General features: G+C 52.1%; 9 protein-coding genes across 9 annotated transcripts; 2 read left to right on the forward strand and 7 right to left on the reverse strand.

The window, feature by feature from the left end:
- Positions 1-848: 848 nt before the first annotated feature.
- Positions 849-3,520, reverse strand: MIND_00027200 (Glycoside hydrolase family 5 protein; the record flags this gene model as incomplete). The annotated part of the gene is made up of 9 exons (XM_037357242.1): positions 849-1,343; positions 1,391-1,880; positions 1,927-1,966; positions 2,014-2,137; positions 2,190-2,388; positions 2,435-2,511; positions 2,559-2,680; positions 2,731-2,868; positions 2,920-3,520. The coding sequence occupies 9 exons, from the start codon at positions 3,518-3,520 to the stop codon at positions 849-851; spliced, it is 2,286 nt and encodes a 761-aa protein (XP_037225152.1).
- A 746-nt stretch (positions 3,521-4,266) lies between these two features.
- On the reverse strand, positions 4,267-5,301 carry MIND_00027300 (SWIB/MDM2 domain protein; the record flags this gene model as incomplete). Its single annotated transcript, XM_037357243.1, has 5 exons — positions 5,184-5,301; positions 4,629-5,133; positions 4,490-4,580; positions 4,338-4,441; positions 4,267-4,291 (listed from the first exon to the last, which is right to left on the reverse strand). The coding sequence occupies exons 1-5, from the start codon at positions 5,239-5,241 to the stop codon at positions 4,267-4,269; spliced, it is 783 nt and encodes a 260-aa protein (XP_037225153.1). The 5' UTR covers positions 5,242-5,301.
- A 583-nt stretch (positions 5,302-5,884) lies between these two features.
- Positions 5,885-9,112, reverse strand: MIND_00027400 (Ubiquitin-protein ligase; the record flags this gene model as incomplete). The annotated part of the gene is made up of 11 exons (XM_037357244.1): positions 5,885-6,142; positions 6,186-6,364; positions 6,411-6,869; positions 6,916-7,257; positions 7,300-7,810; positions 7,855-8,057; positions 8,106-8,403; positions 8,458-8,804; positions 8,852-8,882; positions 8,930-8,965; positions 9,017-9,112. The coding sequence occupies 11 exons, from the start codon at positions 9,110-9,112 to the stop codon at positions 5,885-5,887; spliced, it is 2,760 nt and encodes a 919-aa protein (XP_037225154.1).
- A 142-nt stretch (positions 9,113-9,254) lies between these two features.
- MIND_00027500 (uncharacterized protein) lies at positions 9,255-10,243 on the reverse strand (the record flags this gene model as incomplete). The annotated part of the gene is made up of 2 exons (XM_037357245.1): positions 9,255-10,137; positions 10,185-10,243. The coding sequence occupies 2 exons, from the start codon at positions 10,241-10,243 to the stop codon at positions 9,255-9,257; spliced, it is 942 nt and encodes a 313-aa protein (XP_037225155.1).
- A 73-nt stretch (positions 10,244-10,316) lies between these two features.
- On the forward strand, positions 10,317-11,440 carry MIND_00027600 (Exonuclease domain-containing protein; the record flags this gene model as incomplete). Its single annotated transcript, XM_037357246.1, has 8 exons — positions 10,317-10,680; positions 10,728-10,900; positions 10,954-11,002; positions 11,054-11,061; positions 11,111-11,127; positions 11,174-11,235; positions 11,288-11,319; positions 11,367-11,440. Exons 1-8 carry the CDS (start codon positions 10,493-10,495, stop codon positions 11,438-11,440), a joined length of 603 nt encoding a protein of 200 aa, XP_037225156.1. The 5' UTR covers positions 10,317-10,492.
- Positions 11,441-11,532: 92 nt separating this feature from the next.
- Positions 11,533-13,825, reverse strand: MIND_00027700 (uncharacterized protein; the record flags this gene model as incomplete). Its single annotated transcript, XM_037357247.1, has 14 exons — positions 13,425-13,825; positions 13,177-13,370; positions 13,084-13,128; positions 12,871-13,029; positions 12,789-12,817; positions 12,705-12,760; positions 12,639-12,655; positions 12,473-12,590; positions 12,375-12,426; positions 12,216-12,325; positions 12,106-12,168; positions 11,908-12,055; positions 11,596-11,868; positions 11,533-11,544 (listed from the first exon to the last, which is right to left on the reverse strand). Exons 1-14 carry the CDS (start codon positions 13,817-13,819, stop codon positions 11,533-11,535), a joined length of 1,671 nt encoding a protein of 556 aa, XP_037225157.1. The 5' UTR covers positions 13,820-13,825.
- Positions 13,826-14,441: 616 nt separating this feature from the next.
- MIND_00027800 (Carbamoyl-phosphate synthase) lies at positions 14,442-18,364 on the forward strand (the record flags this gene model as incomplete). The annotated part of the gene is made up of 10 exons (XM_037357248.1): positions 14,442-15,072; positions 15,113-15,388; positions 15,424-15,661; positions 15,713-15,727; positions 15,777-16,218; positions 16,276-16,825; positions 16,872-17,067; positions 17,115-17,719; positions 17,769-18,147; positions 18,196-18,364. Exons 1-10 carry the CDS (start codon positions 14,463-14,465, stop codon positions 18,362-18,364), a joined length of 3,480 nt encoding a protein of 1,159 aa, XP_037225158.1. The 5' UTR covers positions 14,442-14,462.
- A 75-nt stretch (positions 18,365-18,439) lies between these two features.
- Positions 18,440-20,030, reverse strand: MIND_00027900 (DAO domain-containing protein; the record flags this gene model as incomplete). Its single annotated transcript, XM_037357249.1, has 7 exons — positions 18,440-18,722; positions 18,771-18,985; positions 19,035-19,134; positions 19,181-19,612; positions 19,660-19,759; positions 19,813-19,881; positions 19,946-20,030. The coding sequence occupies 7 exons, from the start codon at positions 20,028-20,030 to the stop codon at positions 18,440-18,442; spliced, it is 1,284 nt and encodes a 427-aa protein (XP_037225159.1).
- A 154-nt stretch (positions 20,031-20,184) lies between these two features.
- MIND_00028000 (Phenylalanine ammonia-lyase) lies at positions 20,185-22,551 on the reverse strand (the record flags this gene model as incomplete). Its single annotated transcript, XM_037357250.1, has 4 exons — positions 20,185-20,753; positions 20,803-20,894; positions 20,948-21,477; positions 21,532-22,551. 4 exons carry the CDS (start codon positions 22,549-22,551, stop codon positions 20,185-20,187), a joined length of 2,211 nt encoding a protein of 736 aa, XP_037225160.1.
- Between the last annotated feature and the right edge of the window lie 416 nt (positions 22,552-22,967).

The following is a 22,967-nucleotide window of genomic DNA, read 5'->3' on the forward strand; positions in this document are numbered from 1 at the left end:
GGTACAGCAGGTGCGGCTCGGCGACGAGCACGCCCGCGAGGATCTGCGCGGCTGTCTGTTCGCCGCCGGGGGTGGCGGGGGTGACGGTGATGGTGATGCACGGGACGGGCCAGCTGGCCGGGGCCGCCGCGGCAAGTCCGCCGCGGCGAGCGCTGAGACTCGAGACGGACAACATAGTGTTTGGATTGGATTGGTAAGATGTTCGTCGAGCGGCAGTGGGTTTGGTAGTTCGGTGAACTGGGGATAGGGCACCAAATGCGCTGGGTTTTATACGCCTCCGGAGTGGGGTCCGGGGCATGTCTCGCCGACCCGCAGCGGGGGCGGAGGCGGAAGCGGAGGTCTTTGTCTGACACAGCTCTTGTCTGACCTTGGACTTGCTTCCGCGGGTTGACTTTCTGCTTCCGCTTTTTGTTCAAGTTGAATCACGAGCACAAACCGCCGGCGGAGGCTCCGACTCCCAGTTATATTAGCACGCGCATTACTGAGTGTAAAACTCACATTCCAACGTTTCCTTGCCGCTGCTTCCCCATGCTGTGCTACTTATCCGGCGCAAGATAACCCCACAAACGGACCGCCACCAGACCCGAGGCTGGAGCCACTGCTTTCCTGTCCACGCCCTGTGCTCTTCCTTCCGCTCCGAGACAAATTCAGACAATCATACCCCACGAAGGACGCCGCAAGCGGACCGCCACTAGACAATTTTTGCCGCAACTTGAATCGAAATTTGAAAAAGTGTAAAAAGTGTGACAACAGAGTTGACTACCTACAGTGACTCGACATTCTCTGTCGCTAAAATTACAATGCATTGCTATAGTTTTACTCGCAATATAATATAATGGACAAAGTGCTCACGCCCCAGTGCAACTTGAAAGCGCGGCAGGCGCTTGCAGCGTCAATGCTCCCCAAGCATTAGGGTAAACACAGCCTGCGACGGCGGTCATCGCTGGAGTTTTATCCCCTGCATTCTTCCAGCCATTCCCGAGCCCAATAGACGGCGAGGGAACAGCGACCTTAGCCGTCGGTGTTGCGTAAGTGAGCGTGGTTATGCTCGCTGTTGGGGTATAGGTCGGCATGGCCTTCAGTGAAGCAGCCTCGACATTAGCGATCGAGACGGGCGGCCAGGTACCAAACTTGGCGGATGCTGAGGGCGCAATGGTGCCGGCGCCTGCCCCGCCCGTCTGCCAAGCGCTGTACGTTCCATCGAACGGCTCGGCTTGGCCCGCTCCCAGTCCCGTACACACACCAATGGCCTTCCTGGGGTCCGGAGGTATCCACCCATTCTCAAGACCCAGCTTGTACGACCAAAGCGGGGCACCGACAATACCATTGGCGGCAGCACCAATCTACCATATATATATTGAGTGTTTCTAAATCAGAGAAAGAAATGCACCTTCCAAGTCCAGAAGAACCAATTCTGGGTCGCATCCATACTCGCAAGCGAGAATTGCATCAAGCCCGCCTTCATCGACGCGTTCCAGCTGGCAGAGTCCAGGAACAACGTGCAGTCTCCACCGTAGGTCTGGCTCCCGTTGACGCCCGTCACATATAGCCCACAGTCGTTGTAGCCGTTGCTGAACTCGCCCGCGACGGTGACACCAAAAGCAGTCTGACTAGCACTGATGCCCGGGCCCCACGAATCGCAAGCTTGTTTTGGCCAAACTCCGCCAGCGGTCGCAGGGTCAGAAGACAGCCCAATCGGCGCGGTGTTGGGTTGCTGATTGAAGGCAAAGTAGGGGTGTGTGTCGAGAATAATGCGGTCAGAGCCAGGCAGGAAACCGTCCCATAAAGACATATCGAACCCATCGTGAATGCTGATATATGGTCCATTACCAGTGCCATAGCCGGTGATTCCGCGGATCATATCATGGGCCTGAAGGTAACTGAAGGAAATTAGCACAGGACCTTCAACTAGGCGAGATGACGCACAAAGAGGTAAGTTGGTCTCTGCCAATGGTGCGAAGCAGAGCTATAGAACATTAACGGGGATTCAGAAGAAATAATGACAACACGCACCCTCGTTGATTATCCCAACCATCAGAACCAAGTCTTTATACTCGTCTTGTGAAACGAACTCGATAACAATACGGATGTAGTCCAGCATTCGTTGTGCGTTCGCAACACCCATCGGTCCATTCAACTGTGTTTCGAATCGTTAGCGACAGAGACGGAGCCAGCGAAATCCCACATACGAAGTTGACTTGACCCTGTTTCCCCGAGTGATTGTAGCCATTCTGTGACCCAGGGGCAGTGTGGAGATCGAGATTGACCCGGAGACCGTATTTCCTTGCCCAGTTCAGAGCGCGGATGATGTATTTCCAACAGACTGCTTCAAGGAAGGGCTCGGAAACTGTAGCGCTAGTCACATCTTGACCAACGTCTGCCCAAGTACTATGAATTATTCAGATATGATCATCGGAGTAGAGTAATAACCAACCTGATAGCCCAGAACGGTATAGGGATTCTCACCCAATTGAGGCCAGCACCAGCAATCTCCGCGAAATCTTGCTCAGTCTATGCTCGCGTCACAGAAAATCAACTGTCAAGAAGGTAAAACGCACAATGAAGGTGTCGTAATGATTTTCCATGGTGCTCTCTAATGTACCATCGGCGCGCATCATAGTCGACAAGGTCCATTCGTCCGCAGCTGACGGGTATTTCTGGAATAAGGCCGGAGCAATGTCTATTGATGCGTATGAGGCTGACGACTCTCAAACGAAATAGAAAACCCACAAGGCTCTAGCACGAACCATCCTCCTAGATTGACACCGTATACTTTGTCCTTCCCCCACGTCCAAGACTGATTCAATGGCGGTGTCCACGAATTGGGTGCTGCAGAGTTGAGGAATGGGTTACTTGGGTCATCAACCCCTGCCGACGTGATCAGCGAGTCCAAACATTTGCGATTGAATATGCACGCACAGAAACCACCGAACTGATTTTTGTAAACAAACGAAGTTCCATCCGCAGTTAGTACCGTGCTTCCATCGGAGCCAGTTATAGCACTTGTCGGCTTTTCACCACCGCCGGGGTCCCCACTGCTGCTGGGGCTGCCGCTACTAGGATTTGAAGATGTCGCAGAAGTGGCTTTGCTGCTGTTGTTTTTCTTGATGACAGCGAAATAGACTGGTATGATGACTGCAGCTGCTACGATAATAAGGCCCATAACTGCAGCCAATCCAATGAGTCGCCGTTTCCTTCGTTGATCGGCTGAGGCACGACCTGGGACGTATGGACTGTCTGCTCCGTTGTACCTACTTGCATACGCGTTTTGGGGCAGAGGGTTTCCCGGGTAAGCGCTGTAGCCCGCTTGGCTGGCGGCTCCTCCTGGTAACAAGAGGCCAGAGGCGACCGGCGAGGCTGGAGGGTAACCAACATTCTCTGGTTCATCACGATACGAGTCGAGTGAGCTGCCCTGCCGCTGACTGGGAGCTTGGTAGGGTTGTGGTGCGAGTTGTGGAGAAGAGACATTCGAGTGGGGTATAGCATAGGAAGGAGTGGTGAATAAGTCGCCTTCTTGCATTATGGTGGCGGGCAGAAGGGAGACAGGAGGGGAGGGTCGGAAACTGAATTCGGCTCATAAGTTGAGGTGGGGGAAACGAGTAAAGACGGGGATGATGGACCTTGTTAAGCAGGCTCGAGTTCATTCAGATATCTATTATCAACCGGATACTTCGGTCCACGATTTGACGAACGGTAACACTGGTTGCACTGGTACAAGAGTCAGCTATTGAAGCGGAAAGAAGTCGCCATATATTACATGCGGGCAACTGAGGCCAACGCGACTCCCGCTCGACCTCCATGAAGGATTTTTGAGAGTCTTCGGCGTGCACGTGATCGCCGATCCATCACGGGCTAATCTCAACCACCACTTGCAACCGGGCGCGTTCCGCCAGAGACCGACGACGAGCGCAGTTTCGCGTCCACTCCAGCGTTCTGTTGATGCACACTTCTAAATGTTTGCAATATCGCGCCCCGACAGTGCTGTGGATGTATGCCTGTTGTTGGGCGTGAGTTATTGCGGGCTTCTTAAGGCAGAGCTCTCCTACTTGCCGTAGTTGAAGCTTCAACTACAGCTTGGATTTCCGCCGGTGGCGGCGTTCGTAACACTCGGTGCATGAGCATATTACATAGCCACTTGTGCGGAAGAACGTTGGCAGCCAGTCGATGCCTGGAGATTCAACGAGCATGGGAGTCAGCGTCTCTCGACGCAGCTTAACAAAACAAATACAAATAGACACACAGCAAAAATAAGTATGAACACTGTTACTAGCTCTCAATTTCGTGCAAATGTCTGTCTCTGTGTGAGAAGGACAAAAGGAGGGGACAAGGACACGCACTGGCCGAGGACCTTGTTCATCTTGAACATGTCGATCTTGTCGACGTTGAACACGGGCCGGAGCGCGCCGTCGCAGAGGATCTCGCGCTTGTTGTTTGGGTTTTGCTGGCAAGATGAGGAAAGGGACAGGGGCGCGTTATATGGAAAACACACCAGCTCGTTTGCCTTTATGTACACCCAGAGCTGCTTGACGACCTGCGGGCGCGAGAGCGAGTCTGTCCCGAGTACCGCCGCGAGTGGCTCGCTGCATATAAATAAGCAAAAAAATAGGGTAGAACAGAAGAATACACACCTCAGGAGATAGGGCTTGGCAAACCCGCCCCTCGCTGTGCCGCCCTCACTGCGCTTCTGCTTCTTGGCTGGCTTCCCACCGCTGCCGTCACTGTCGTCATCGTCGTCGTCCGTGTCGACGAGCGCAGCGCTCTTCTTCGCCTTGCGCTTCCGGGGCGTCCCGCTACCTGCCCGAGTTCCCCCGCTCCCCGCATTCCCATTGCTCCTCCTCGTACGACCGTTAATCTCGCTAGACAGCTGGCGCGCGAGCTCCGCATCGCTCGCCTCCTGGCTACTCTTCTTCTTAGGCAGCGGGGCCACAGCTTGCTGTGGCGGAGGGCTGCTGTCCTCGTACCCCTGGATGCTGCTGACACCGCCACCCTCTTGCTGGACGCGCTCGAAGACGCGGGTGATGACGGCATCGACAGCGACGCGGTTGGCCTTCAGCAACTCCGGCGTCAGTGCAGGGTCGACAAGCTGCAGCTGCCGCCGCACTCGCTTCGCGCTGATCGTCGCAAGGTCCGTCCCTGGCCACCGTTAGCCCCTTGTTCAACAGAGACTGTCACAGGCCACGCACCTGGTGCGGAGAGTATCTCTGCAATATACGGCTCGAGGCTGTCCGCGTCCAGCTCCATGATGCTACTCGTCGTCGTCGCAGGCGACTTCGCCGGAGAGGAGTACGCCCTGATTAGGTTGGCGACACGTGCTCTTTCCCACGCTCGGTCGCGGTAAACGCCGAGTGTGACGTGGCATCAGTAGAGAGTCCAGTCCCAGACTCCAGTCCAGGTAAATGTACTTATTCACCTAAACAGTCATGCAGCACTTTGTCTAGCTCGTCAAAGGGTACCCAATAGCATCAGTAAATTAAAATCAAATTTTACCAGATTTAGAAACAGTAAGTACATATAATCCTATATAATCCTCAGCTTCCAGGATTGAAACATCTACAGGTGATGCAAATACTTTAGCCCTCATCGACGTGATGTCTGCATCATATGCACAGGCTGGCACCAAGCTAAAAGATCTTGGTGCCGTTGAGAATACCCTACATATTGAATCTTATTATCCAGTAAGTATAGTTGGCTCTGAATTCCTAGTCTAGGAAAATCACTTAGTATACATACCCTTCTCTCCCTCAAATAATATCGAAGACACCTTCCGCTGCTCAAAGAACCTCTTCCAGTCTTTGCAGGCCGAGCCTGGGGGTGCTTCTGGGAATGTGCCATGGTCCACATTACGGTCTATAGAATACTATACAGCAGTACTTTTACACAGATGTTATCTCAACACGGCCCAGTCATCGCGCTCGAGCCCCGGAGGCGGCACACCGATGTCCTCCCCGTCCTGGGGCTGCTGCTGCTCCCTCCGCATCCGGTCGACAATTCTTGTCCGAACGTAAATAAGCACCGACACGGCCAAACAAAGCAGCATCAGGATAACCGTGTCCGAGAAGTCGTCTGCCTCGCCCTCGCCCCGCAGCTGGTAGTCGTCCGCGCCAAACTCGGCTTCTCGGTCGTTTCTTCGGTCACGTGCCCACTAGACACGTTCAGCGAGTGAAAACTTGGTCAGGGAAACTAACCTGGATAGGATCCTCGTCTTCTCCCGGCGCCTGGGCCTTTTTCTTGCGGAACTCTTCCCGCGCTTTGCCAATGTACCACGGCCCGTCATCCTCATCATGGTATGTCTCCTTCTCAAATACGGGGTCTTCTGAGGTATCTTTGTTGCTAGTTTCTATCGTCGCGGCCCGCGGAGGCGGTTCTGGGCTGGTTATCAGCAAGATGATGAAGAACAAGTCGCAACATACGCAATTCCACTTCGTCGTCGTCCCAGATCCACAGGCTCAGGCCGCCTTGACCACCTGTTAGCGTATGCCATATGCTCCGCGCGTATAACTTGAGCAGTGAGAGATATACGGGGAAAGAAGCCTCTCCATTCGTTTCCAACGCCATGTCGTAGTGCCGCTTTGCCAGATGGAAATCCTGCGGGACACCAATACCGTTCTCGTACATCCACCCCAAGTTCCACATCGCCAGCGCGCTCTGCTGCGTGTCGGCTGCCGCCTGGTAGTACTTGACAGCTTTCTCGAACCGACCGACCTCGTCCTCCCATACACCCAAGCCATGGTAGTAATAGTCGCCGACTTTGACCAGTGCGTCAATGTTGCGCTGAGCTGCAGCACGCGTCCATTGCGTCAGTGCCAGCCTCGCAGTTTCGTTCGATGGCGTGTTGGGCGAGAAACGCGTCAGACGGAGAATGCTTCTATCTAGTAAAATATCAACCAGGGACTCTGGTCAGAAAAAAATACCCACCTTGATCCAAAATGTGGGCGATATTATTCTGCGCAATCTCCGACCCACGCTCTGCGGCAATCCACCACTTGAGCATGGCCATTTCGCGGCCTCTGTCGGTCTCCGACATCCATGCAACTTCCGCATCGCGAAGCAGGTCGTCGCCCCAGACCCCGCGCTCGGCGACGATCTTGTAGAACGAGACCGCCATCGAGCATGAGCCGGATGCGATGGAGGCAGGCACAGCGCGGCTTTCCGAGTTGACAGAATGGATTTGGCCGAGGTAATAATACGCCTCGAAGGGCGAGCCATACAGAACCGCCGTATCAAACAGCTGGGCAGCTGGCCCCAGATCGCCCCGAACTACGAACAATCAGCAACATTCTGCCAAGAGAGCAATCCTACCAAAATGGTATTTGGCCAGATTGATTTGTGCCTCCGCGAGCTCTTGGTTTGCCGCGGCCGTAAAGTAGGAAACAGCCTTCTTCGGATCGGCTTTGAGGCCAGGTACCAGGCCGTCCCGCCATATGATGCCCAATCCATTCTGGCATTCCCGGTCGCCGTGCTCGCTCCCCCGCTCAAACCACATCTTGGCCAGCGCTGGATCAGCCTTAACGCCCTCGCCGCGCAGGTACATGCGACCCAGGAAGGCTGCGCTTGAGGAGGCATAAACTATGGGCAGGTTTTCGTCCTTGATCTGTGCCGCTTTGTATTGGAGCGGGTTCGTTGGGTCACGTGGCCAGACAAGGCGCGCAATCAGTAGAAAATAATGCCGCGCCCGCTCAAAGTCGCGCGGAACAGCACCGACCCCTTCGCTTCCGGATGCGATACCACCTCTAGAGGCGTAGATGCTACCTTGATAAAATATCTTGCCCAGTCGGTAGGCGAATTCGATTTCTCGTCGTTCAGCGTTGAACTATAACCTGTTAGAGGAAGACATACGGGGAATCAGGGACGAACGAGGTAGTAATCGAGTATATCTTCCCAAGTTTCTCCCGAAGCTCTTGACATTCCTGCGCGTATGGCAGCTTTCTGGGCATTCAAGCCCGTTGAGGCAACACTAGCACCAGGGCCATAAACACCGCCAACCAAGTCAGACAGACGCGTGGGTGTTTGAGGCAACGTTCGTCCACCCGGCGGGCCAGCCGTGAAGACCGCCATAGCTATTTGAGGAGTTAATATATGCACTACAGCGGAAAAGGATTTCGCACATTTCTCCGCAGCGCGTTCATACCAATCAACAGCACGACTACAGTCCTCCTGGGTCCCGATACCGCTCCAGTAACGATACGCCAGACTCATTTGGGCCCCCTTGTCTCCACCGTTGGCCGCAAATGTATAGTATAGCTGCGCTCGCGCCTGGTCGATGGGCACAACCTTTTGGTAGCCGGTCGCATGGAAGAAGGCGATGAACGCTTGCGAGGACGCGTTTCCGGTGATGGTCGCGTGCGTCGAAAACGAGGCGAAAGCCAGTTTGGGATCTGACGGGAAGTGGATTGTGGGTGGGAACTGCGAAACCGCTGGTTAGACGAAGGGCGAGTTGGTTGACAACGGTCTACACACCAGTGATATGTGGGCGAGCGTGTATAGCGCATCGGTGTTGCCGAGCTCAGCAGAGTGCTGCAGCAGGTCGATAACTTTGACTGCCTTGCCCTTGCCCTCTTCCCGCTTCCACCTCGACTCTCTGTCCGCCGACGAAAATATCCCGCCGGCAAACTGCCGCTGGAGTTTGATTGCAATCCGCATAGCGCTGGCTATCGGGCCTTGTCCTTGGAGGTTCGGGAGAAACGCGGAGAGTAGAGACTTGGAGTTGGACGGTTGGGTCGAATAGGACGAGCCATATGTGTGCTGGGGAGGATTTGCGGTCAGTGTCGATAGGGTATTGAGTGCTTGTTTGTAGGCACGAGTCGCTAGAGCGGCTTCAGCAACTTCAACACGAAAGAGCATCCAAATAAACCTTCCGCGACCTGGTCAAATTCTGCATTGGCCTAACAGGCATCAGTACATTTGTTGACGGTGCAAGAAGTCGACGGACTGAATTGGTTTCCGTCTCCGTGGTCCCAAGCTGAGGCTAGAGACAAGTCAGACATTACCCGGCGGAGGATAGAGATATGGGTATTACCTCTGGCGTTGTGGAAGCGTGAGCACTGGACAGCGCGATGAAGACAACGAAACCAAGCGTAATCCACACAATGGACCGGTTTCTGTGTCGTGCCATCTTTAAAGAGGGGGGCTCAGTTGAGGGTAGCTGCCTCTAACATGCGAGACGATGAGTAAAGGTGAGAAACGCCGAAACACGCTTGTGCTACGTGTCACGCTGACGCGACAAAACAAGTACATTTTTTTTCTGATTTTACAGACTACAACACAACACCTGGTATAATACGCTGGACCCATCGAGCGAATCTGTCTCTGTGCACGCTTTCAAAGTCTGAGGTGAGGGAAACAGCAGATTCAACCAGTTGTGGGAAAACGATTAAAAGAGCTCGGAGGAACATCCATAAGGATTCATTGGGATAAGTTTGTATGAGTTCAATGGTGTGGTGAAGGTGGGTAGGGGGGTCCAATAGCGCTGAGAATGCGTGACGATAATACGAGAGAGAATTGACTCGAGATAACAGTTTGCAGTACTGATCCATGGCGGAGAAATCAGAGACGTGGGTCTCGATCCATCGACGAAGACTATGAGCTCTTCCAAGCAGGACACCAATATAGGGAGAGTCAAGGTTGTGGTCAGCATCGAGAGCTGTAACAAGACAGTCGACGGTAAAATAGTGGTGCGACCACGCGAAATAATTGCGGGGATAGAGTTCGCAGCATTTTGAGACGAGCAAGAACTCTGATTCGACACGTTTTACAGGAAGGGCAGTGGCACCATAGATATAGTGAAGTAACCAACGTCGATAGGCCCATGCGATGGACTCTTTGGCAGCAGGCTTTGAGCTCGGCATAAGACGCTCAGAGAACAGCAGTTCCGACTCAGCAAAGTGCGGCTCCGACTGGAGAACTAGATGTTTACGCGCATTCCAGGCAGTTTGGTGAGCAGGATTAGCAAGGAGAATGACTGCTGAGGCGTTGTGAGCGCTTGTTTTCAACATAGAGACTGCAGTCGGATATATGCTATAAAGGTGCTTCTGGAAAACGCCTAGATTTTGGCCCTCCGGAGACTGCGATAACAGAAAACCTTCAGTATTTGAAGCGCCCCAAGTTTCGGGGTCCCCTGGCACAATCTCGATTGAAACTCTGGTGCATGGGATGAGCCTGCTGGAGAGAGAGGAGCATAAACTTACAGAGTAGATTGTAGGATACGACCCAACGATTGTACCAGTTGCGCACCAGCGTCGGCCATCGTCAAAGAAGAAGGCAATGGTGGAGAGGCGTCACGATCACGTGATGTGTGACAGCCGATCTTCCTCTTCGCGTCTCGCTATTCAAAAGATACTGCCCACACGTTTTTTCCATCCGTAGAAGGCTCTTTTGTTTCGGAAAGCACTCTGCTTCAGCTCTCTATCAGCACATTTTTGCTTGTCGTTCTCGCATTTGCGCTCAAGGCCCGCAACAAACTCGCTGGAATCACCCCACCAGAAGGTTACAACTGATGGAAGGAAACCGCCCTTTGGCTTACAAAGACCACGCTATGGTCTGGGTGGACTGCGAAATGACGGGACTCAATCTCGAGAAGGATAAGATTCTTGAAATCGCAGTGATAATCACAGACGGACAGCTCCGCCCCGTTGACGATGGCATCGAATTCATTATCAAGACGGACAAAGCATCTCTTGACGCGTTTGTTGCGCCTTCTTCTTCTCCGATCAGCGCTAATTCTCAAATAGGATGGATGAGTGGTGCACAAAACAACATGGCCAGTCTGGGTTGACGCAAGCGTGCCTGGACTCGCCGCACTCGCTCGAGGACGTTTCAAAAACGGTTCTGGCTTATATCAAGAAGTGGATCCCACAACGCCGTGTCGGGATTTTGGCTGGCAACTCAGTCCACGCGGACAGAGGTAAAGTACTCACCCTGTTTTCTTGCGGCTGATCACGTATGCATCGAATGCAGGGTTTCTTGTGAAGCAAATGCCTGAAATTATCGAGTGGTTGCATTATCGGTGCGGAATATACCTTATTATCGAGCTTTTCATACTCATTCCTTGGGTCAGTATTATTGGTGTGTCCATTCCATCACCCTATGGCAAGGTCCAAATTCATCGTGTTAGATGTCTCTTCTGTCAAAGTAGGCCCCCACGCGTCATCCACTTGAAAGTTGACGTACTTCGCAGGAACTTTCAAGGCGCTGGTATCCTGAACTTGGCCTTCCAAAGCTAAAGGAGAGTAAACATCGGTACATAATTCACCCTTCTTTTTGTAGCTTGCAGCCCTCAACACCTCTTCAGTGCCTTAGATGATATCAGAGCCTCTATCGAAGGTGGGAGCCTCCAGAAATACCTCCTTGTCATGCCTAACGTTTCTAAGAGCTCAAATGGTATCGACGCAATATCTTCAAGCAGCCAACAATAGCAGAGCCTCCGGAGGCTGAAGCGTCATGAGATCATTTTAATTTTCCATATCTTGTACGGTACGTGTTATTATGAGAGTTAAGGTGTCCGTCCATGCAGACTTCGCGTTAATTGATTGATAATTAGAAATCCCACTGATCACCATATCAATCAGTTGTGGCAACGCAGAAGAGAAGGGGACCTACGAGAGTGCCGAAAGCTGGTATACCTTCTTGCTTGCATCCTTCCATCATCTCCGTGTTACCTCCCAAATTCGACGTGATAAAAACCACTTCTGCTCCCCAAGAAACATACGTCGTCTTGATCAGCTCCATGACATCCGGTCTGCCTCCGCGCTCTTTCGAGTCCCAAAGCGTGTACTGCTCTGGCGGAAGATTATCTCGAATTAGTCCACTGATCGTCTTCCCAAATGTCTGCTCCTGGCTGGAGCCCATCCAAATCAGATGCCAATTAGGATTCTGTGGCCATTAGCGCCGCGACGAGCGCTCCAAACTGACACTTGCCTGTAGACATGTTGAGAGTGCAGCGCCAAGCCCCGTGCCCGTGCACACTCGTATCCCCCGCTTGTAAAGCGTTGAAGTATTTGAGACACCCGCGAACTTTAATTGTCGTGTCCAAAGGTGTGTTGGCGGATCTTGTACGAGCCTGGATGAGGGTTTTAATGAGCTATCGTTCATGCCGAAGAGTTCAACAACCTTGCAGTAAAATCGCCCTGAACACCACATATGAGGTAGTGCTCCCCAGATTGTCGCCCTTTCCTGCTCCGATATAAGCAAGGTGACGATTTGGGAGAGCAGGGACTGACGAGATGATTCCAAACGCATGGAACTCGAGGATAGCGCCTCGGGAAATTCTGGCCAGTAAACCTTGTTGCATTCCTCGTTCAAAGCGGATTATAGCCACTTTGGGGGATGGCTGCCCTCGACTCAATTCGGTGAAACACATTAAGGACGATACAACTCACAATCTCGACAACAACAGGAACCTTGCGAAGAGTGACCCAAGGTATAAGGGTACTGTAAAATATTTAGTCGTCTACCTCAGTATTCTCGCAAAGCTTACAATATGGTCATGACGATAACAAACCAAAAATCCTGTTGTCGAATATCATGAAGGCCGCTGGGATTCCAAGAATGAGTCGCGATGTCGTATGAATCGCCGAGGATGACGAAGATCCAAGCTGGAAAAAACGTTTAGTCCAGATGTAACAAATGCAAGTTGGTCGCACTGGATATCAGTCCGAACCTGAAAAATGAGTTAGTCTTCTCCACTACTGTATCTATTCAACGCTTACCACCCGACTAAGCGATGGTACCCTTCGAATATGCTAGGCAAAAAGTTGAGGTCAAACTCGCAAGAGTGGATAGTGATCGCTTACTTGTGGTGGGCTTCCCGGATCCAAGGGAACTGGCGAGAAATTAGGCTGGTCTTTTTGTGCGGGGAACAAGACAGGAACTAACTGCGGACGCGATTGAGACGCCAATTGCGAGCGCTGTTACCCCTCCCGTGGCTAAGATTGATGGATGGTACTTTTGCAGATCGATGGAGAGGAGGAAAATCCGAAAAACGAGCCAAGCTGCTCCGGAGATCGCGCATCCAGAATGAATACCACCAAGATGCTAGAAAAGGCATGTCGGTCCGAGTCGATAAAGAACTTGGAGCTTGTGACCTACCTGGAGCAACGATGTGCAAGCTAAACGGAACCATAGCGGTGGCCACTATTGTCCGATAAGATCAACAGCCCTTGTGGGTCCGTGGAAACAAACGACGTGCCTTGGCAAAGAGAGTGTTGACAATCAGATACAGAAAACGGCCGAAAAGCTCATTTCGCATCAAGATGGCCATTTGGAGGTTGCCCAGCACCATAGCTCCGGAGTATCTTCGAGGATATTGCCATGTACCGATAGCCGCCAGGATCAATGCCACAAGATTTGCGGAGACCACGAAAGTAAAAAGCTTCCTTAGATTGCGTCAGTGGATTGTCGATGAAAAATCGTGCAGTTGCAGATCGCACCTATAGGTATTGAACCACAAGCTGAATCTTATCATACGACTGATTTTGCGCTTCGTTCTGTGCGGGAGTGCAAGAGGAGGAGGACTTTTCTTGGATAATACGGGGACCAAAGCCGCGGTTGAAGCGTCGCTCTTCTGCGACCCAGAGCTGAACTCGCTCATCGGTGTGAGGGCAAGTCCCTTCTCGAGGTCGTGGTCAGGGGTCGACATAGCTGGGCAGCAGCACAACACGAAGCGAGCAGCACGGCGGTATAAATATTCTGAAGCGGCCTGGACCGAAAGGAAATCATTCGGAAGCGGGAAATCGCATCGAGAGAGAAACTCCGAATGAACCCGTGTTTCCATGTCGTCAACCCCGAGGTTTGACAGCCCCCACTGGGGCAGGATGTGACGCATTTGTCTGGGCCTTGCGCGTGCGGAGCCGTTATCAGCCAAAGTCTTCAGGTGCCGGTGGGGGCATGGTTGCAGCGCTCTCACAGTAAGTCTGGAGTGGCGATATCGCTGAAACTGCGGAAGAGACACGAGGTTGACGTAGTTTCGTACTCAATTGAACGAGGTTTACAGTCTAAGTTGCAGGCTTCTTGTAAATCTTGCAGTGCCACTGTCAGAACTCAGTGGGGCCAGGTTGTTGCAGCTCCCAAGTTATTTGATGGTCAACGGCACACAACGAGTGATCAGGGTGAAACAGCGAAAAGATGAGGATTGAGTACGTTGAGCTGCCTTGTTGGCGAAGAATGTCTGCTGCGCTTGAATTCGATGAGAGAAGAGCGGTGGATGGCAATGCAACTTCCGAGCTGTTTCAGGCAAGCTGGATTGGGTAAAACGTTGGGTAACGGGCTCGGAAATTCGGATGTGCGGAGGGTCTTGACCGAGTTTCTCGTACTATTGTTTATGAACAACGAACAGCTCATGAAAGAAGCTGTTCAGGGCGTTGTCGACTGCGGAAGCAAAACAGAAGTCCGATCAGTTTTGTGTCACGCATCAGACGCGAATCGCGTCACAAATTTTTCGAAGAAACGCGAGTCATTTTCGAACGTTCATGTTCGCGTCCTTTGGGCGACTGCTGCGAGTGCAGTGCGCTCACCGTGCGGCATGGTCCTCGCGTGCTTTTCACTCTGGGTCGAGGCTTAGAGCAGTAGCTGCCCCAGCTGTTGGTTCATACGACCCCAAAGACGGCGAGCACGTTCTCAATTCACCTTCCGAGCTCGCGCGTCGTATATCCGCCAAGGTTCTCCCCAAAATCCCCAGGCCAGATGTTCAGAAGGTTGTCATGGTCGGCAGTGGTGGCCTCAGCATTGGCCAAGCAGGAGAATTCGACTACTCTGGTTCACAAGCATTGAAGGCCCTGAGCGAAGAGGGTGTTCAGGCTGTCTTGATCAACCCCAATATTGCAACCTGGCAAACCTCACACCAACTCGCCTCTGAAGTCTATTTCCTCCCCATTACCGCCGACTATGTCGCTTATGTCTTGGAAAAAGAACGACCGGATGGAATCCTTCTCACGTTTGGTGGACAGAGCGCGCTCAATGTTGGAATAGAGCTTGACCGCATGGGAGTACTAGAGAGACTGGGAGTCAAGGTTCTGGGTACACCCATCCGCACATTAGAGGTTTCAGAAGATCGAGACCTCTTCGTCCAAGCACTCAAAGGTGCGTGTTGTTCTTCCATGCCTTTTGATTACTGATTCAGATAACTCCACAGAAATCGACATTCCCGTTGCCCAATCGACTGCTGTGTCCTCAGTCAATGCCGCTCTCGCTGCGGCGGAGACCATTGGCTATCCTGTCATTCTGCGGTCTGCCTTTACACTCGGTGGTCTCGGCTCTGGTTTCGCGAACGATCCAGATGAACTACGCGATCTTTCTGCCAAGAGTCTGAGTCTAAGTCCACAAGTACTCATCGAAAGAAGTATGAAAGGATGGAAAGAGTTGGAATATGAGGTCGTTCGCGACGCGGCAGATGCACGTCTATTCTTTTTTTCGTCCAACTCAAATACTCAGTTCACCGACAGAATACTATCATTTGCTGCAACATGGAAAACTTTGACCCTCTCGGCACCCATACTGGAGACTCTATCGTTGTTGCTCCTTCGCAGACGTTACCGGACGACGAGTACCACATGCTACGAAGTGCTGCAATCAAGGTTATTCGTCATCTTGGGGTTGTTGGAGAATGCAACATCCAATACGCATTAAATCCTACATCGCGAGAATATTGCGTAATTGAGGTCAATGCACGGTGTGTTTTCCTACTTCCTAAAGGTTGATCAATATTGACTTCGTTCTTTAGTCTCAGTCGATCAAGGTTGGAATTCCAAGTATAACGAAGACTTTCGATGTTAACTCTTGAGTAGTGCCCTGGCATCGAAGGCAACAGGCTATCCCCTTGCTTACACCGCTGCGAAAATCGCTCTCGGTCACACGCTCCCTGAACTTCCCAATGCAGTAACGAAAACAACGACCGCTTGTTTTGAGCCTTCGCTTGACTACATTGTGACTAAAATCCCCAAATGGGACTTGGCCAAGTTCTCTTCACAAGTCAACCGAGAGGTCGGTTCAGCCATGAAATCAGTTGGAGAAGTTATGGCCATTGGTCGTACATTTGAGGAGAGTCTGCAGAAGGCTATTCGACAGGTTGATCCTCGATGGAAAGGTTTCGAGGTTTATATCGAGCCAGAAGATCTCGACAAGGCGCTGTCTCGACCAACAGATATGCGATTGTTTGCCATCGCATATGCAATGTACAACAAAAACTACACCGTCGACCAAGTCCACGACCTGACCAAGATTGACAAAGTAATCATTTTTTTTTTTTTACTATTGTAGTTATGCAGTTGCTTAACGAGGTTTCAGTGGTTCCTGTACAAGATTGACAACATTGTTCAAACGCATCATGCCTTGAAGGCTGCTGGATCAATCGAGAATATCGACTTCGAGTTAATGCAGCGAGCTAAACGCATGGGCTTTGCTGATGTCCAAATCGCTGACCTTGTCTCGACGACTGAAGACATTGTCCGTGCAGCCCGTAAATCTTTGGGTATCACGCCGTTTGTGAAACGGATCGACACTTTAGCCGCCGAATTCCCTGCACACACGAACTATCTGTATACGACCTACAACGCCTCAGAGCATGACGTTGAGTTTGACGAGCATGGAACCATGGTCCTCGGCAGTGGCGTATACCGAATTGGCAGCAGTGTCGAGTTTGACTGGTGTGCTGTTACCTGCGCCCGTCAGCTGCGCGACATGGGCAAACGGACCATCATGATCAATTACAATCCGGAAACTGTGTCTACGGATTTCGATGAAGCTGACCGGCTTTATTTCGAGGAACTCGGATTTGAACGAGTCATGGACATTTATGAACTCGAACAAAGTCAGGGCGTGATTGTTAGCGTCGGAGGTATGGTTTCCCGTTCAATTCGCTGTTTGGCTTATTGTCTATCAAGGTCAACTACCTCAAAACATCGCCCTGAGACTGAAGACGAGCGGAGTCCAAGTTTTAGGAACGGACCCTGAACAGATTGATACCGCAGAGGATCGTCACAAGTTCTCCTCCGTTCTTGACAGCATCGGTGTGGATCAACCTGAGTGGACCGAAGTTACCACGCTCGATGCGGCTAAAGCTTTTGCGGCCAAAGTCCAGTGAGTTGTGGCCACGCTTGATCTTCTTCGACTAATCTAGCTCGTAGATATCCGGTGCTTATTCGACCTTCCTACGTTCTGTCCGGCGCCGCAATGAATGTCGTGTACGAAGAATCTGCCCTGGAATACAACCTTTCGGCTGCTGCTTCCGTTTCGCCTCTCCACCCTGTCGTGATCACCAAATTCATCGATGGCGCACAAGAAATCGACGTCGATGCTGTTGCACACAATGGCCAACTGTTGGTCCATGCCGTTTCTGAACACGTCGAGAACGCCGGAGTCCATTCTGGGGACGCTACTTTGGTTCTTCCGCCCTTCTCACTCTCTCCAGGTGACCTTGCGCGCCTGAAAACGATCGCGGAAAAGGTGGCGGCCGCATTCAAGATCTCGGGGCCTTTCAATATGCAAATCATCAAGACACAAGACGCGCAGCTCAAGGTCATCGAGTGTAATCTTCGCGCATCGCGGTCCTTCCCGTTCGTCTCCAAGGTGCTCGGCCACAACTTTATCGATACGGCCACAAAAGCGATCGTGGGCGAACACGTCCCGGGCCCCGTGGATATCATGGCGGAATCTCGGGACTACACCTCCATCAAGGTCGCCCAATTTTCCTGGACACGTTTGGGAGGAGCCGATCCTTTCCTTGGTGTTGGTATGTTTCTTATCTTATCAGCGCTCCACACATGCTCACGTGATGCCAGAGATGGCAAGCACCGGCGAAGTCGCGAGCTTCGGGAAAGATGTTTATGAGGCCTACTGGGCCTCGCTTCTCAGCACCACCGGGTTCAAGATCCCCAAGGCCAACTCCGGTATCCTTATCGGCGGCGACATATCTACGCCGGAGATGCCTGGAATCGCGAAACGCCTTGTTGATCTCGGGTTCAAGCTTTACTGCTCCTCGCCGGAGGTTGAGGAGTTCTTGAATGACATTCAATACGTCTCGGCGAAGCGGATATTCTTCCCCACCAAGGACAAGCGGAAGCTCCGGGAGGTGTTTGACGAGTATGACATTTCATGTGTCATCAACCTGGCGAAGACCAGGGGGAGCAGCTTCACCGATGAAGACTACGTTGCTCGACGGTAACGCTCCCCATTGATATAGCCTCGGTTATGCTGATGAGTTCTAAGGAATGCTGTCGACTTTGGCTTGCCGCTGCTCAACAATGCGCGGACCGCGGACCTCTTTGTTGAGAGTCTTGCGCGAAAAATACCGCAAGGGGGACTGCGGAAGTACACCGAGGGCCGCATCCCCAGCGAAGTGCGCTCATGGCGCGAATTTGTGGGCCACCGTGCCTGAGACTGACCCAAAAGGAACATGACAGTTCCGTGTAAGAAAAATGTACCATATATATGCCCATAGACACTTTATATCCTAATACAAGTTTGCTAGATCTTCTGGTGTGCAGAGCGAATTCAGATCGAGTTCCTGAACATTGTCGTGTCGTGATTCGTCGGTTTGGACAGGCTTGCGTGTGAGAGAGAACTTTTCCGCCACTGGTGGGTCAAGCTTGCCCTCGATCGCATCGGCTACCAAGCGCCCAATCACAGGGAGGAACTTGTAGGCGTGGCCGCTTCCTCCAGTTGCAAGAAGAACTGTGTTTTCTGAGTCGGGATGGTAGCCGATAACCCAGTCCCCATCGACGGTATCGTTGTACCTGCGTAAAGGTGAGTTGCAGATTCCAATGACTCCAGAAACTGCAAACCAGCAGAGGCGAGTAGAGATAAATGGCCGCTTGGCCAGTTCTGAGTAGACCGAATGAAGACCAGCCCTCAGGTCTCTGACTTTCTCTGAAGGTATGCGCAGTCCCCCGTCCGGATTGGACAGGATCGTTCGCGGGGTTGAGATGTTCTGGTCGCCGAGCGAGTGGGTATATCCGGCAGCATGGATCGCCATTTTGACGATGTGCTTGTCGTTGGGCTGTTTAAGGTCAGCGCCGTGAACACAGGATAAGAGTTGGTTATCACACCGGAAAGATGTAAAATCCAGTTTCAAAATCCAAAACTACTGGGATGTCTTGGTAGATGATACCCTCTTCCGGTGTCAATTGAACCATCGCCACAGATTGTCTGCAAGGCTGTCAACAGGGAGAGGAACAACACAGAAAACGGATACCCTGTTGCGCGGTAGAGGTTGCCGATCGTATACTGCGGGAATGCGGACCCAGTCCACGACCCAGTAGCGAGTACAACAAGATCGGCCTCCAGAATAGTTCCATCATCGCAACGGACACCACTTGCTTTCAGACTGGAGTCCGCGTGCAAGACATCCACAACTCTCTTGCCGGAGATTACATTCCCCTTGAGCTCTGTTATCTTGGATATCAAGATGGACACGCCTTGGCCCGCATTCGCCCATCCGCTGTCGCGGTTGAGGTACCCAGTTAAACCAGCAAAATTTCCAACAGGGACATTCGCGGGGAATACGGATTGCACGGCCGCTAAGGTGTCGAGGGAATCGACGCGGAGACCCATTGCGCTGTCGTTCTTGTAGGATTCGCGTGTGTATTCATAGCCCGACGGTGATCCCAAAACAAGCACGGCCGACCTCACAACGTGATGAGCGGAAGCAGCGTTGGATAGGAACATCAGCACTCGTGGTATGTGTCCCCCCATTCGTCAGCGATCCTCCATTCTTGTATGGCCTCTTGCGCGAGGGCGGCATAGAAAGGGTCCGAGTAAGATGTCCTCACAACTGTTGCAAGTGGGCAATGGGCATGATGCTGGGCACGAGGGAATTGGACCAACTTCGATTGAAGTCGTTACTAGCGCCGTCGGGAGCAGGCAGAGTGGGTGCTTTGTCGATGACGGTAATGTCTGGATGAGGCAAAGTGATTAGGTAGCAACTTGAACGAGAAAGTCGAGGCGAAGCCATCCATACCTTCCCACCCTCGTTTCAAAAGATGCAGGGCTGTCGATAGACCAAAACATCCGGAGCCCACGATGACGGTCTTTCGGTGAGACATGAGAGAAACGAATCAAGTTGTTTCGACATCCTCGAAGAGTCTGGACAAAGTTCGTTCACGATCACGTTCCTCGATTAGATATTAGGTTCCAAAATACATCATGTACTAGTACAGCTACACTTTTTATCTGGACGATTATAGTGGTATTTTTAGTTTAAGCAAAGAGGCCCACAATTATGGGCTGCAGTTTTCCGTCGCGAATAGCTTCGTGAATAAGTGAAACGTGGCCCCCGGTCGTGTCCTCATCGACACCAAGACCGTTGACCCACCCGCCGTAGTTTTCTGACCCGTGCATCTTGATGCCGAGTTTGACACGGACGAACTCGTAAACCGGCCGTGTCTTGTTGAGGTATTGGCTAGCAGGTGCCGCGCCGCGCTCGCCCAGAAGATAAGATCGGCGCAAGCCATCGAGAAGCTGCTCTGCCTGAGTAGAAACGGCTTCTCGGAAAGCAGGGATAGCCACAAGAGCACAGTGCTTGTTCCAGGCTGTGAATGCGTCGACAAGCACGGTCGTGCTGGCTGCTGCAACTTTGATCATTCGGGGATGCGCATCCATTGTGCTTGTCTCATCCAAAGCCTTGTGAAGGGCAGCCCGAACAGCGCTGATAAGTGTCGACAGCTCTTTTGGAGAGAATTCGATGGAGAATAGGCGCGTCAGTTCTCGCTCGACAATTTTGTCAAGCCCGGCGACCAGTTCAGTTTGCATCGCGCGAAGGTCAAGGGCTAAAAGTATTGTAAGCTTTTGTCGAAGAATTTGCATCAATGAACATACCTTGGCACAGAACATAAAGGTAAGAGGCAGTCAGAAGGGACAGCATCTCAAGGGAGTCGATTGTAGCACGAGCGGAGATCAATGCAAGCGAGCTAGGAGCGGAGTAAGTAAACATTTAGATCAGAAGGATTGTGAGCATTCTTACTTGACAGCTTGGTTGTGCATCTCTGCTGATTGGACGTGGGTTGACACCGGCGCTGCGCGATATCCAAGTTCAGCAACGTAGGAGGCAGTGGCGATGTCAATGCCTTTGGCGTGGTAGTTTAATGACGGGTCAGTGGCAGCAAGACTGGGAGGCAATCCACGATTCATGGTCGGGTTGAGAAGTTCCGTGAGTTGAGCGAACAGTAGCTTTCCCAGATGGTGCAATCCGAGGCGGGTTTTCTCCATTGCATTTGTTACCGCCATCGCTTGGAAGTTCCCGCCATTGTGAATTTTGCCAGTGCTAGCATCAATCAACGGGTTATCCGTCGTAGAATTGCACTCCAGAGTGATAGTTTCAAGTGAAGAAATTAGGTCTTGGATTTGAGGGCCAATCCATTGAGGAGCAGTTCGAAGCGGGTATCGGTCCTGTCGAAGGACACCTTCGTCTTCCTCGATGGTAACTTCTTGCTCAGACGTAATGGCGAACTTGCTGCCTTCCAGCAAATCCCATACTATCTTGGCGGATTCAATCTAGCGAAGCGTCAGCCTTGAATATACATCAGAAGGGAACGAAATCAAACGAACCTGACCAGGGTGAGGTCGAGCGACATCATGAATGAACGGATCAAACGACCCTCGGCTTCCCGCGAGCGCCTCTGTGCCCATCGCGGTACAAACTTGAGCCAGCAGTGCGAGGTGGACCGCGTCAGTGAGTGCCAGAGAGGCGACGGCAGCACTAAAGGCTGTTCCATTAAGCAGACCGAGATGTTCTTTCGAGGCTAGAGGAAGAGGCTCAATTCCATGAGCAGCTAACGCATCTTTCGAAGACACGATCTGACGTCGACCAAAAGCCGCGGGGCCATCGAAAACACGAATCGCGGGACTCCCCATTAGGGTACCAGCGATATAAGAAAGTGGTTGGAGGTCACCTGACGCAGAGATACTGCCGCGCAGAGGAACGAGGGGAGTGATGTTGGACTTTAATAGCGAGTTCATCCGTTCCAAAAGTTCCCACCGTACGCCAGAATGGCCCCGAATAAGCGAGTTCATCCGAACAACGATAGCAGCACGAACCCATGACTCGCTCATGACGGTGCCCATTGGGTCAAGGAGGGGAAGTGCGTCTGGTACGCTCGTGGAGCTGGGAAGAACACCAGCTTGGAGTAGCTGAAGCAAGGCATTTCCGAGTAGGAGTGGGTCATCCGTGCGGGTGTCTGCAGAGCCACCAAAACCAGTCGAAACACCATAGATACTCGATTTCTCGGCGACTTTCTTCTCGATGACTGCACGGCTATTGTTGACGCGCGCTTTGACAATCGGAGACCCATCAAGCTCCACATTCGCACTGTAACGCGAAACGGCGGTTACCGCTGCTATGGAGAGCGTTTGTCCGTCGAGAAGAACCGGTTTGCCGGAGCGGTAAGCATCAAGTTCTTTGTAGGCGTCGATGAACTTGTTCAGTAAAGTTGGTGGGCGTGAAGAGGGGGTTGGCTCGTCCCAAGGCAAGGGAGGCATAGTTGTCCGTAAAGGAGAGCCAATAGCGCGAACTATGCCGACTGAAGAGCGACGTCTTCTAGTAGTAATCCGGGTCTGAATTTCCGACATGATTATGGTAGGTTAACGTAGGAAGGAGAAGTAGAGAAGGGCGAAAAGGCGAAGGACTGATTGTCAGATGCTGCCCTTGTCGAGGTTAAATAGTGCTCGGTTTCGTTGAGTTTGATCTGGTCGGTGCACTGCCAATCCTATCCGCTGGAGTCCCGAACTAGGTGTTTGAAAGATCTTGCACCGCCCACAGGCCCTGGAGACTCGAGACTGTCAAAAGGGAAGCCACGAGGTGCTCGTTTTTCCCACCACAAGTCATTTGTTCAACTGCTATTTGCTGTCGCGGTCAGCTGCTGGCGTTCCTTGTTTGCCACACGAGTCAGTGGATGCCGCGATGCTCTTAATGGATAGATCAAAAAGCTTGATTAACCATAATACTGAACGCCAGATTTCACCGGAGTGGTTACGACAGAGACGTG

Source organism: Mycena indigotica, assembly GCF_014461135.1.
Source record: "Mycena indigotica strain 171206Taipei chromosome Unknown Mind.scaff0001, whole genome shotgun sequence".
NCBI lineage: Eukaryota > Fungi > Basidiomycota > Agaricomycetes > Agaricales > Mycenaceae > Mycena > Mycena indigotica.